Below are 12,439 nucleotides of genomic sequence, written 5' to 3' on the forward strand. Positions count from 1 at the left end.
TTTCTTTTTTTCTTTCTATACACTTTAAGAGTCTACCACTGCAGGTGACCACCCAGGTCATTCTCAAGAATATAACACAACATTTATCTGAATTTTGACTAAACTTGACTGGGTTTGGAATTTTTTTACTAAGATCTGCTCAACAATAAGGATTTTACCAGCTTTGTTTTGTCATATTATCCAGACTGTGTGTACTGCCCTGATGGCTGCCATTGTAACTACGGCTGGTCCTCAAGAACATTATGAGGAATACAGAATGTGGGGCATATTACCTATCTTCAATTACAGTTCAAGAAAACTCTAGACTTGTGTTCACCATTTATGTGATTATTTTAGATCCTACAGATAATTGCTCCATGTCACAAATCAGAAATGCAGTGCAACCGAGAAGCTCAAAAACATAAACACCTTAAGTATGAGGATGGTGCATCACATTACAGACTCTAAAATCAAACATCCATTCACTTAAAAAACAAATATTTTAAGGAAACACCAAAGTGAGCAGTCTTCAGTGTTGCAATATGAATAAAACAAGATGACTGACAGAAACTAATGCAAACCATAAAGACTGCAGTGTCATATGCTATATGAAAGAGGTCCAATATCAAAGCAAAAATTACTTGTGATAGATAACGAATAAAATCAATCTGTAAAGGTTCAGAAATATGTCACTAAATAATTTGTAAGGGATAGATTGTGTAATAAGTGTTCAGCACTTTACAATATGTAGTGTGCCCTCTTCAGCCAATTAAGCTAATCATCTCTCAGTACTTTGCTGTTCTAGACACTCCTGATGAAATTCTAAATTTTATGCAAGATTTTTATTTAGATCTCACCTTAGAAAATAATGGCTTCTGATGAAATAAGAAACTTTTAGAAACCGAGTTTTGTTTAGTGACGATATCTAACAAATAACTGAACAATGACAGACTCATTTTTTACCCCTGAGGGATGGGGTTTTGTGTGGTTTTTTAAGCTTAGAACAAGTGTCATTCCCTGGATTGAAAAAATATTGCACCAGTGAAGTGAATATAGAAAAGTGAAAGACAGATACCATGCCTAGCATTATGAAAAAGTGTTTTCTTTTCCAGAAAGCATCACAGAAACAGATAAATAGAGAAAAAGGATAAAGATACAAGATCAGAAGCAATATAGTATTTTTTAAGAATGTACTTTTCCAAGTTCATTATAAAGAAGGAAACCAAGAGGATATTGGGAAAAAATCCTAAATAGCACTTTAAGCATGCTCTTTACCTCCTAAAAAACAAGCTTGTGGAAAAGAGAGAAGTGCCTTTCTTTTTCTTTCGTGTTTTTTTTTTTTTTCCAAGTGAGCTGTCTCACCAATGCAGATTTTCCCAAGTCCTTACAACTCTAATTAAAATGTGGTAATTGGTTATGTTACCTCAATTACCATGATACATGGACATTGATGCAAAGCGACACCAATTGAATCCCTTGGGTATTATACCCCAAGGCCATCCCATTTATTGTGGCCTTATTATTTTCAATTATGTGGCTGGATGTACAGCATACTTTCAAGCCAATACAGATGGGGGGTTTGCTGGACATACAGTATGGTATGATGACTTAGAAGAACAAGAGAAATAATTTGCTTTTTTTTCATGAAGAATAGTAGTGAACTTAGCGATCAGACAAATGAATATTTCAGACATATTCAGGACAATGTGAGAATTACAGCACCTTAACCCAAATTGCCTTACCTCAAAATCTCCATCTTAAAAGCATGAATAATACTGTTCCTTCAATAATTAGCTCTCTCTGTTGAATAAGATATTGTCTGTTCCATAAAACAGATAAGTTTCTCATTCAATGAATGAGCAGCCTGGAGAAAAAGCAGTTTCTCCACTCACCAAAAAGGCAGGAATATTGAATTGCAACTTAAGTAAAATCCATTAGAAACCACAGTTTTGTTTCTCTAACAGTCACAGCAGTACAATAGTTTTGTATACTCCAGTATTGGTAAAGCCATCCCAGAAAAGTGAATTTCCATGGTCATCTCATTGTAGCTTTCTATACAGAAACATATCTGACCTGCACAGAACATATACAAACTGTGAACATCTGTAGCAGCTGGAATAAACCACTGAGGCTAAACATATAATTTACATATACACAGGGCATACCACAGGCTGAGTAAAAGATAAAAAAATAAATGCAGAAAACAAATATTCCCACTTTGACGTAACAATTGTAAACTTATGGGCGTGACCATAACTGAGTCTGTCCCAAATCCTTTTTAACTGTTCAGTCTTTCAAGTAGATTAGACCTTCTAAAGGAAAGTGCACAGTGAGTTAAAGCTTCTCCAGCTCTTGAGCAGGAATTTTAGATGGCAATTTTGAGTTTAGTTGACTATAAGATTGTTGCTATTGTTATTGCAATCGCCAGACAGACTCTTTTTCCTTTGAAGTTGATTGCTAGCAGGATCTTGTTAGGCAAGCTATACTTCATCTGTGTAATTCCAGTTAAAATTTAGGTGATATGTAACATTATATCAGCAAAATATGGAATTATAAATCTGGATGAAAAGAATTTTTAACAAAAAACCAAACCAAAACAAAGAAACCCACCAAACCCAAACAAACAGATGGGGGAGATAAAAACCTCTTTTGCTGTAACATATTAGGACTGCTTCCAGTATTCTATATTTTTGATTCTATGAATACTTCACTCCATATAGTTAGATTAACCTACTGAATCTAACCATCTTTCATCCTTCTGGAGTGATTCTTATTGATAATTTCACATTCTAGACAGAACTTTTTGTTTATGAGAAAGACAACTTTTAGCAAATTTTAGGTGCTTGAAGTACATCTTAATATCTTGTTATTTGTAAAATTATCATGCCCACTATTGCAAAAGGTGTACCTTTTTTGGGGTACCTTATTTACTGTCACCAAGTCAGATGCCTTGAATGAGCCAGATGCCATCAGGGTATAAAAACATCTCATTTGTTTTCATAAATTACACTATTTTGTGGGCAACCACACATAAAGACTTGTTACCAAGAGATACATTTTGTGTGCCAAGACTGGCACACCATCAAATACAGAGAGATAGGGAAGGAGAAGAAATGGTTCTGATACCTACCCAAGAAATGACTGCACAGGACCTGAGTGAAAAGGAGGGTTAGAACATGCCAAGTAGGGCCAGGGAAGTCGAAGAAACATGAATCCTACAGTGGCTGGGTCACATTTAAATGTTGAGAATACAGAGAGTTTTATTAACAAAAGAAGCTTGTTTATACTGACATACTTCAAAAAATCATAGTGTTATAAAGCAGCCTAGGATGAGAGGTTCCGAAACAAAACAGCCCACAATGAAAATTAGATGAGCATCATGATATCTCTAAATGGCTGCTACTTCTCAGCAGAAAGAATGATACACACCCGGCCAGTGAAATTCCAAGCTCTAATTAGCTCATAACAGTTTATTTACAGTAACTGCAAGTACAACTAGTAAACTGCTTTCCACACAGCAGGTGTCCCCATGCAAAAGAGGATAATAGGATTTCACTACAGTAACTTGGATCTTTGTTCTGCACTTTCTAAGATATCTCACAAATGCAACTTCTTTCTGTTCCTAGTCAAATAGAAGATATATATTTACTACAACAAAATGATGTTTTGCAGATTAAAAAGGCAGTCCCTCATCTTTTGGTACTTTACACAGTTGGAACCTAGTCCAATCTCTCTTGGGCTCTTACAGACCCAACAGATTGCTTACCCAACAGATACTCAGACTCTAATAAATAAAATTCAGGATTCTGATAGCTACTTTTTGTTTCTTTGTTGGTAATACTGCACACACTTATTTCTGAAGCTCCAAAATTCAATGGGTTTTTCAACTGCTGGTCAGATCATTAAACATTTTGTGTAACACTTTCCAAGTTTACTAGAGCTATTGCTGCAATAAATTAGTAATATGACTAAAAATATACCAAAAATGGAACTACCATAAAAATATCACCAGTGTTTCTCAAGAGAATAAAAAATGTTTCCTACTATATTTTCTTTCTTTATCAATCTTTTCTATTCCTGTCTCATATTTATCTTCTAACCCATTCACTTGCCCAACCTATTTAATTAATGAGTTCTCTTACTTCTGTTCACATTGCTTGCTCTCTCAGACTCATTACCGTCAAAACTCTCTGCAGTTTTTGAGATGGCATTTTTCTTCTTTCATTTCTTGACTTTCCTCTGATTTAAATGTAATGTATTGTCTAAAACTCCTACCCACATTTTCTCTAAAGCTCTGGATCCTCAGTAATTCTGTTTTTTCTTTTAATTCCACTAAAATTTTTCTAACATTTTCTCACAATCTTTGTTTTACCAGCTTTGTTTTACTTTTGACTCCACTTGAATAGACTCTCAACAAATTAATTCCTTTGATTTTTTTGCTCTCTAGATTATTTTTTATCTATCTTTATCCCTCTACTCAGGGCTGCTCTCAACCCTCTCTGCCCAGCCTGTATTTGTGTTTCGGATTGCCCCAACCCACCTGCAGGACCTTGCATTTGACCCTTTTGGATTTCATGAGGTTCACAAAGACCCACCTATCAAGCCTGTCAAGGTCCCTCTGGATGACAGCCCTTCTCTATAGCATGTCAACTGCACCATACAGCTTAATGTCACTGGCAAACTTGCTGAGGGTGCACTCAGTTCCCCTGTCCACATCACTGACAAAGATGTTTCCAGGAGGATCTGCTCCATGATCTTGCCAGGCACAGAGATAACACTGACTAGCCTATATTTCCCCAGGTCTTCTTTTTTCCCTTTATAAAAATGGAGGTTCTGTTTCTCCTTTTTCTGTCAGGAGGAACTTCACTGGACTGCCACAATTTCTCAAATATGATGAATAGTGGCTTAGCCACTACATCTGCCAGTTCCCTGAAGACCCCCAGATGCATCTCAGCAGATCCCATGGACTTGTGTACTTTCAAGTGCCTTAGATGGCCTTGAATCTAATCTTCTTCTACAGTACAAGGTTCTCATTCTCCCAGTCTCTGCTTTTGACTTCTGCATCTAGAGCAATGTGGCTGGAACACTTGCCAGTGTTGACTAAGTCAAAATAGTCGTTGAGTACCTCAACCTTCTCCATGTCCCAAGTACTCAGGTGTCTCATTTCCTTCTGGAGAGGGACTAAATTTTCCCCAGCCTTTCTTTTATCACAAATGTACCTAAAGAAGCTTTTCTTTGTGGCCCCCCATGTCCCTGGCCACATTTAATGCTCAGACAATTTCTATGTACACCTCAGGGGCTACCTGTTCTTGCTTCCACCCTCTAAGGTTTTTTTTGTTAATTGTTTTTCCTTCATCTTCTGTTTTTCACTAGACTCGAACAGCCTTTTACCTTACCTGCTTCCCTTTCTCCATTTTAGATGATAATATACTTTCCATTTCCCCTTTTTAAATGATAATATACTGCAGTTCCCATCTATGGACAGAGGGCTCAAACAAAATCCTTTCATCTAACCCCACTCTTCTTAGTGTCCACTAACATAAACTAAGCACAAACAAAATGGAATTCTTGCTCTTCTCTCCCCAGATTTCTTTTCTTCATGCTTTTTCAGTATGACTGTTCTCCGTCTGGTAATCTGCATCAGCTGTGACATATACAGCTTTTACTAGCTCTTTGAGAGAAATCTTAGCATCACTAAGATTTGACATTTTTCTACGGGTCATATAGTGCAAGCCCTTAGATGATTTTGGTTGTTTCCAATGGCATTCCTCTTCAGTCAACACTTGCCTGTCTGCACACAGATGTATAAGGAAAGGCAGAAAATTAATGATTTCTCTATACCCTTGTACACTTGCATGTAGCTTCATCATTTTTACACTACTTCCAACCAGGTCAAATTTTTGATGGCATAACTGACTCTCCTCAATTATCTACACTTTTTATATTGTCAGTTGACTAATCCTATGCTTACAAAACCAATGTTGGCACTACATCTGCTTTTCAGTGATGTCTCCCTTCCATGTTGACTCATACAGAGACATGCCCCTTTTGACTTGTCCTGATAGTCTATTCACACCTCTTCCTTCATTAAGCCCCACTTTATCTCAACACCTAAAGCAAAACAGCCGATAAATCAAATGGATAGAGGACCACTTCTATGTTATAACTTTTGATAAAGGCAGGCAAGCATTCTCCTAGTTAACTCACCATTTCTTGGCCCCTTTAGATTAATAGTATTTACACTCAGGAACTGCTAGTGTTTCTGAACAATGCCTTATATATCTTCATACTATAGTACCATAACTGAACCAGAGAATTACAGCTTCTCTTATTTTTTTAAAGGAACTTTAACAAAAAGGAAGTCAAAAGTAGTATTTCACAATTAGTCAGATAACTATTAGGAAGGATGTAAGTGTCAAGCATTTTTTCCTTTGCTCTGCTTGGTATAAACCTAAAAAATTATGTCACTTCTTCTCAAATCTCATCAAGGCTCTTCACTATATGAACTACATAGGATTATCATTGCTGTCAATGTAGCTGCAGTATACAGACTTCAGCAGTATGATAGTAGCACAAAACACGCTGAGCCAATTCATCCATTACAATCCATGGTGTTAGAGTAGGGATTATTTTGTTCCTCCTGCTTTGTAATATAGTTTTATGCTGTAGAAAACCAATCTAATTCATGCCACTTAATGGATGGTTTAAACAGAGTGCTATTTTGCCTCTTAGGAATCATTTCCCCTAGATAAAAGCAAATTATTGCATTTTACTTATATTCAAATAACACAGGATTGTATATTAATCACATACCCATGGCATTCTATGTGAAATGCACATCTACTGCTGGGATGTTAATTAAAACCAGTCTTAGCTACACAGGAAATACTTTTTCTAAAATATATTTTCAATCAGTAAAATTTTACCTGGGCCCAGTTCTGTTAGGTCCTGAGCAACATAGCACCAAGAGAAGATTGTTTTTATTGCTTGATGGGATCAGACATGATGAGGTTAAATATCCAGCAAATAGATTATGTATATTGTGAGTTTATATTACTAATCAATTTTGTCCATAGAATACAATGCTTTGTGAAAAACTGAAGATTCACTTGTTGGCAGTAAAGACTAGGAATGGCATCTTCAGTCAGAAGAAAATGCTTGGAAATGGATGTGTTTGTCTTGTGCTGAAAAAGTGCCTCTCACGAAGAATGAAACCCTGCACTTTTAAAGCAAGCATTACTCACCGAATCTTTTTCTAATCGCTTCTGTAGCCTTGTTTGCCACTGGACAGCTTGCATGACAATAGCTTCCCACCTTCTCTCGAGGTTTACAATTATCAACTGCATGGACTGGTGATCTGCATTTAGGTTGCAGGTCTCCTGATCATCCAGGAGGTGTTGGCATAATCGCAGCACAGAGGCTACCCCACGACGTCTCTGTTTGATCTCACAGCATAAAGACTGCAGGATAGACAAACAACAGATGTCAGTGTGGAATTCTCTGCAAATTGAAACATTAAGTATTATCTGATATTTAATGGTGCCCAATCTCTGTCTTACAATACTTTTTTCAGCTCTTCCATAAATTCCCATACTTTAGTGTCAAAGCTTAGTGTTTTATTTTCAGATAAAGACAGTCTTAATAGCACAGAAGGCGTAACGTTATGTTCAGTCTTCTTCAAACAAATGCCATATATAACTAACTGTCTCAATAATGCTGAAGGTTTAATGATGTAAACTGGTTTATTCTTAATTTCTTTTTCATTCAATTGGGACACATCTGAAATGAGTTACCTTGACAGTAACCAACTTCAGAAATTCTACAGAGTAAAAAATCATAGTCATGCAACGTGAATATGTGTATTTTTAGAAAAAAAAAAACCAATAGAAATTATGGGTCCTATACAGCCTGTCACAGGAGAAACATTAAGAAAGCAGAAAATTCAGTATAGAATTTTTTACAGATTTTTTTGTTATCATAACATATTTCCAGAGTAGTTTCATATTTGAGTAAATATAGGAATACTGTGATAACTGTATCGTCCTTGAAGATGAGTAATTCACTGTATTTATTTCATCATACTGATTCCAGTGCTACTGAGAATGCAGTTTGACATAAGCTGGTTGATAGGAGACAATCACTAAGTCCTAATATTGCAACGATGTGAGCCAGGATCTGTTGGTTCTACTCCAGAAACCCAAGAAACCTCACTGAGAATCTTATTGAACAGTAGTAAAAATTATGCATCCTACACGGCAGACAGAACTAGAGAGAGATGTACTACCCGAAAGCAGTTAATAGCATGGGGTACTTTCAAGCATGGTTTTATCCATGACTATGCTCCAATGTCATTCAACATCAAATCACAATTTTATTCTCTCATAATGTATTTTAATAACAAAATCTATGAAACTGGGGTATAGAAGGCACAAATGCATCCAAGGATTATGGCTTCAGCCCAGTTTCTGAGACCCTATACTTTTATAGCATTGCATGACTCCAGTATTCAACTATTATCAAAGGGTTGTGCTACTCCTGAATTTAACAGGACTGTGCTCTACACGTGGGAGCTTTCCAGATAATTTAAATTGTAACTTGCCAACATCTGTTTCCCTCTGTGGGATGCCACAGATGAAAGTGCATGACCCCATGAGAAAATCTGAACTATCATCTTTTCTGAAGGCAGAGTGTTTGCCTTTAAACTTCCAGTTAATGATAATAAGCAAACGAAAAAAGCTACTACATCTCTCAAAGCTGTTCACAAGCATTAACTGATAAAAAATCAGGATCTACCTTCCTGAATTTTATTAGCAAAACAACATTCTATAGAAAGTGAATTTTAGTTCCAGATTTTCATGTCACTGTTTCTTTAGAAAATGGAATTTATACTTAGAAATGTTGTAACTCAAAGGAGTATTTTGCTGCTGTGTTTGATCAATAATATTAAGCTGCAAGTCTGAAGCAAAACAGTGGTATGCACATATAAAAACATATGCCTTTTCTTTGCCTACGGATAGTGTGCAAAAGACTTTTTTTTTTTAAAGCCTTCAAGAGAAATGATGATTATGCCCACAAACATAGCTGAATTACTAGTCTATTTTCACTGGCACAACTGGGCCATCCTAACAGTTAACAGATTGCTTATTAATCAACAAGGGTAAACAAGGCAATGAAATCTCATTTAAAGCGGAAGTTTTAATTCCTAAAAGTATTTCTGTTCAAAGCATTATTCCCGATAAGCCTTCATTAGAAGACATCTTAAAATGATTAAGTACATTTGATTGTAAAGTAAACTGAGTAGTATATTAGCAGGTGGACATTTCATACAGATGTTCCACTTACTGATATAATGCATTCTATAGCTATTTAAATTACCCTAACTCTATAATAGCTAGAAGTCTATTACTTCTATAATAAGAGAACCCTGTATCTTTAACATTTCTGAATTTTAAATAATGTGAATGACAAAATATGACCAGGAATTTTATTATTCAATTTATACCAGAGCTGCATTTTCACTAACGTTTCCTGAACTTGCCCTTATTTATTTTCCTAGAGTTCATTGCTACTTTCCTTCATAGTTCTTGATGTAACCACCATGTCTGGCACATTTCCTTTTTAATGCTGTTCATTAGTCTAATGTCACATCAGAAGAAATCCAAACAAAACCAAACCAAAAAATCTACCTAAAGTCAGGGTTCTTATTTTACATTTTATAACAGCTAGGCAATTCAGTTTTTTGGAAGTGATGGTATGTTATTTAGGTCTGCATTAACTTCATAGAAGTCAATACAGCTCAGAATCTGGCCCTAAAATATTAACTTGCGTTGATCTAACTGATTAAGTCATCCCTTACAAATATTGTTCTTTTTTGATACAATGCCATTTAATATGATGAGGTAAGGAGAATTGCACTCATAATTGCACTTATACGGGAGTTTAAGTGAGGCCTTTAAAAGTGTTATCTGAAAGCAGAGCTACGGTATCCAAGTAATTTCTAATTTATATCAATTTTACACCACTGTAATAACAGTAGCTTTACTGAAGCTATTTCTGATTTACATGGCTGTGACAGTACAATTAGGCCTATGGCACTTTTGTTTCAATTTTATTACATGATATTATGGTTAATATTAAACAGGAGAAGAACAAAGTGCTTGTATCTAACAGTGTGGTGAAAGAGTTGGTTATAGCAACAATACTTTAAAAGCTAGAGAACTTAATCATGTAAAGATATCTTTAAGACCTATATAATAGCACTAGCAATAATGAATTTAAGCAGTATTAGGGTCTTGTGTTCAGTGTCCTAAAGCAACACAATAATTGCCTATATCCTATGACATGATATATCACAGTATATCATGGTATATCCATCCATGTTTTGCTGTTGTTAAAATGGCATGCTTGTATATAAACCTGTCAATATGGCAATTGCACATGCAAAGTATGCTTCCAGGACTTCCAGTTACTTTAATTATTTGCAAGGTACATTCTACATTGTCCACAGCTGCTGCTATAGTAAGCTACTGGGCACTTGAAGGTTCAGAAAATCTGGTAATGATCTAACAGTAAACTTAGGAGCATCTCTTAGGCTCACTCAGTTTCCTGTGTGCTCAAAAGATTTGCTGAAAAATAGATTAAGAGATCAGACACTTTCAGTTGTGTTTCCTCATACTATCACTGAGCTGTGGTAAATGTAAACACAATCCAAGTCTTTGCAAATGTGAGAGAAACATTCACTTAAACCATTTGCAGTGAGACTTAAATAAATGTATTTGGCTTTTTTGCTGCAGGCTAAGAGTATACACAGTAACTGCAGATGCTGTGTATGATCTTGACTTTGTGTCTGAGTCATTTGCTTCACAACAGACACTCTGATAACATTGAGGTGTTAGTCATTATAATGTTATTATGGTCATAGCTTCCCATACAGAGGATTCCTGTCCATGCTGCTAGAATCTTGGAAGATTTTTCTTCCCTCTGCTTACTCCTATTTTCAGTGCTTTGAAGTTATCATCCACATAGCTAAAAAGGGCTAGCTGAAACTACTTTTGCAGCTTGTTAATACCATGCCTTAAATCATCTGGAAAAGCCCCTGCTGGGTCAAATGACATCAAACATGCTTTCAAAGCCATAGGCTAATGGCACTATCTATGGGAATGGAAGTGGCCATGATCTGAACAGAAAGTGCTTGGCATAGCTGCGTGACTCCTAAGTGAATGGCATATGACAGAAACATGTCTGCAGCTTTAGGCAGTGCCAGAGCATACGAGAGGCAAAGGAAGGTGGGAAGTTGAGGAATATTAGATCGCCTCAAGTTCCAATCTGCCTCCATCCCTCAGCCTTCCTGCATCATATCAGTGCCTGAGTTGTGCTGCACTGCCTGCTCTGCACAGTTGAAGATTTATGGTAAGTCTGCTTTCTCACACAACATGGAAGATGAGTTGGCCACTGAAGCATCAAGGATCTTGAGCAGGTGTTTAACATTAACTATTTAAGTGTACTAAGATTCTCACTATAGTACGTGAGACTATTTGTGCTTAAAAATAGTTTAAAAGTCAGTCTAAAATTAGTTCCCTTAAATCCACATGATCCACATCTTCACCACATAACATGTTGAGATGTGGGGTTTTGTAGCCTTATTTATTACATATTGTTTGGAGAACTCATTTTTATAGGATCTGCAGTTTCTTGCTTTCACTCTACAATTGGGAATAATAAACAGAATCACAGAATCACAGAATAAGCTAAGTTGGAAGGGACCCACAAGGATCATTGAGTCCAGCTCTTGGCCCCTCACTGTACCATCCCCAAGAGTCACACTATGTGCCTGACAGTATCATCCAAACGCTTCTTGAACTCTGTCAGGCTTGGTGCTGTGACCACTTTCCTGGGGAGCCCATTCCAGTGCCCAGCCACCCTCTGGGTGAAGAGCCTTTTTCTAATATCCAACCTAAACCTCCCCTGACACAACTTCAGGCCATTCTCTCGAGTTCTGTCACCAGAGGTCACCAGAGAGGAGATCAGTGCCTGCCACTCCTCTTCCTCTGAGGAGGAAGTTGCAGACTGGGATTAGGTCTCCCCTCAGTCTCCTCGTCTCCAGGCTGAACAGACCAAGGGACCTCAGCCACTCCTCACACGGCTTCCCCTCAAAGCCCTTCACCCTCTTCGTTGCCCACTTTGGACACTCTCTAATAGCTTAATATCTTTCTTATATTGCAGTGCCCAAAACTGCACAAAATATTCAAAGTGAGGCCGCACCAGTGCAGAACAGAGCAGGACAATCACCTTCCTCAACTGGCTGATGATGCTTTGCCTGATGCACCCCATCCATGCACAGATACCCAGAGCTTTGAAAATAGTTGAATGATGACAAATGGTAACAACACAAATGGATTTCCTTTGTGCTTTCAGGTCCAGAAGAAATGCCAAAGTATACTGAGACATTTCTGGGCTTACC

General features: G+C 36.9%; 1 protein-coding gene across 9 annotated transcripts in view; it reads right to left on the minus strand.

Annotated features, from left to right (window-relative positions):
- The window catches only part of AKAP6 (A-kinase anchoring protein 6), a 275,069-nt gene that overhangs the window by 22,607 nt on the left and 240,023 nt on the right, over window positions 1–12,439 (minus strand). For all 9 annotated transcript variants that reach the window (XM_051806225.1, XM_051806228.1, XM_051806229.1 and 6 more), the window contains one exon: window positions 7,224–7,439. In XM_051806225.1, coding sequence (XP_051662185.1) covers window positions 7,224–7,439 — 216 coding nt within the window. The remainder of the gene's footprint in view (window positions 1–7,223; window positions 7,440–12,439) is intronic.

This window comes from Manacus candei, unplaced genomic scaffold (genome assembly GCF_025592945.1).
Source record: "Manacus candei isolate 608988 ecotype Guabito, Panama unplaced genomic scaffold, ASM2559294v1 h1tg000067l, whole genome shotgun sequence".
In the NCBI taxonomy this organism is placed as follows: Eukaryota; Metazoa; Chordata; class Aves; order Passeriformes; family Pipridae; genus Manacus; species Manacus candei.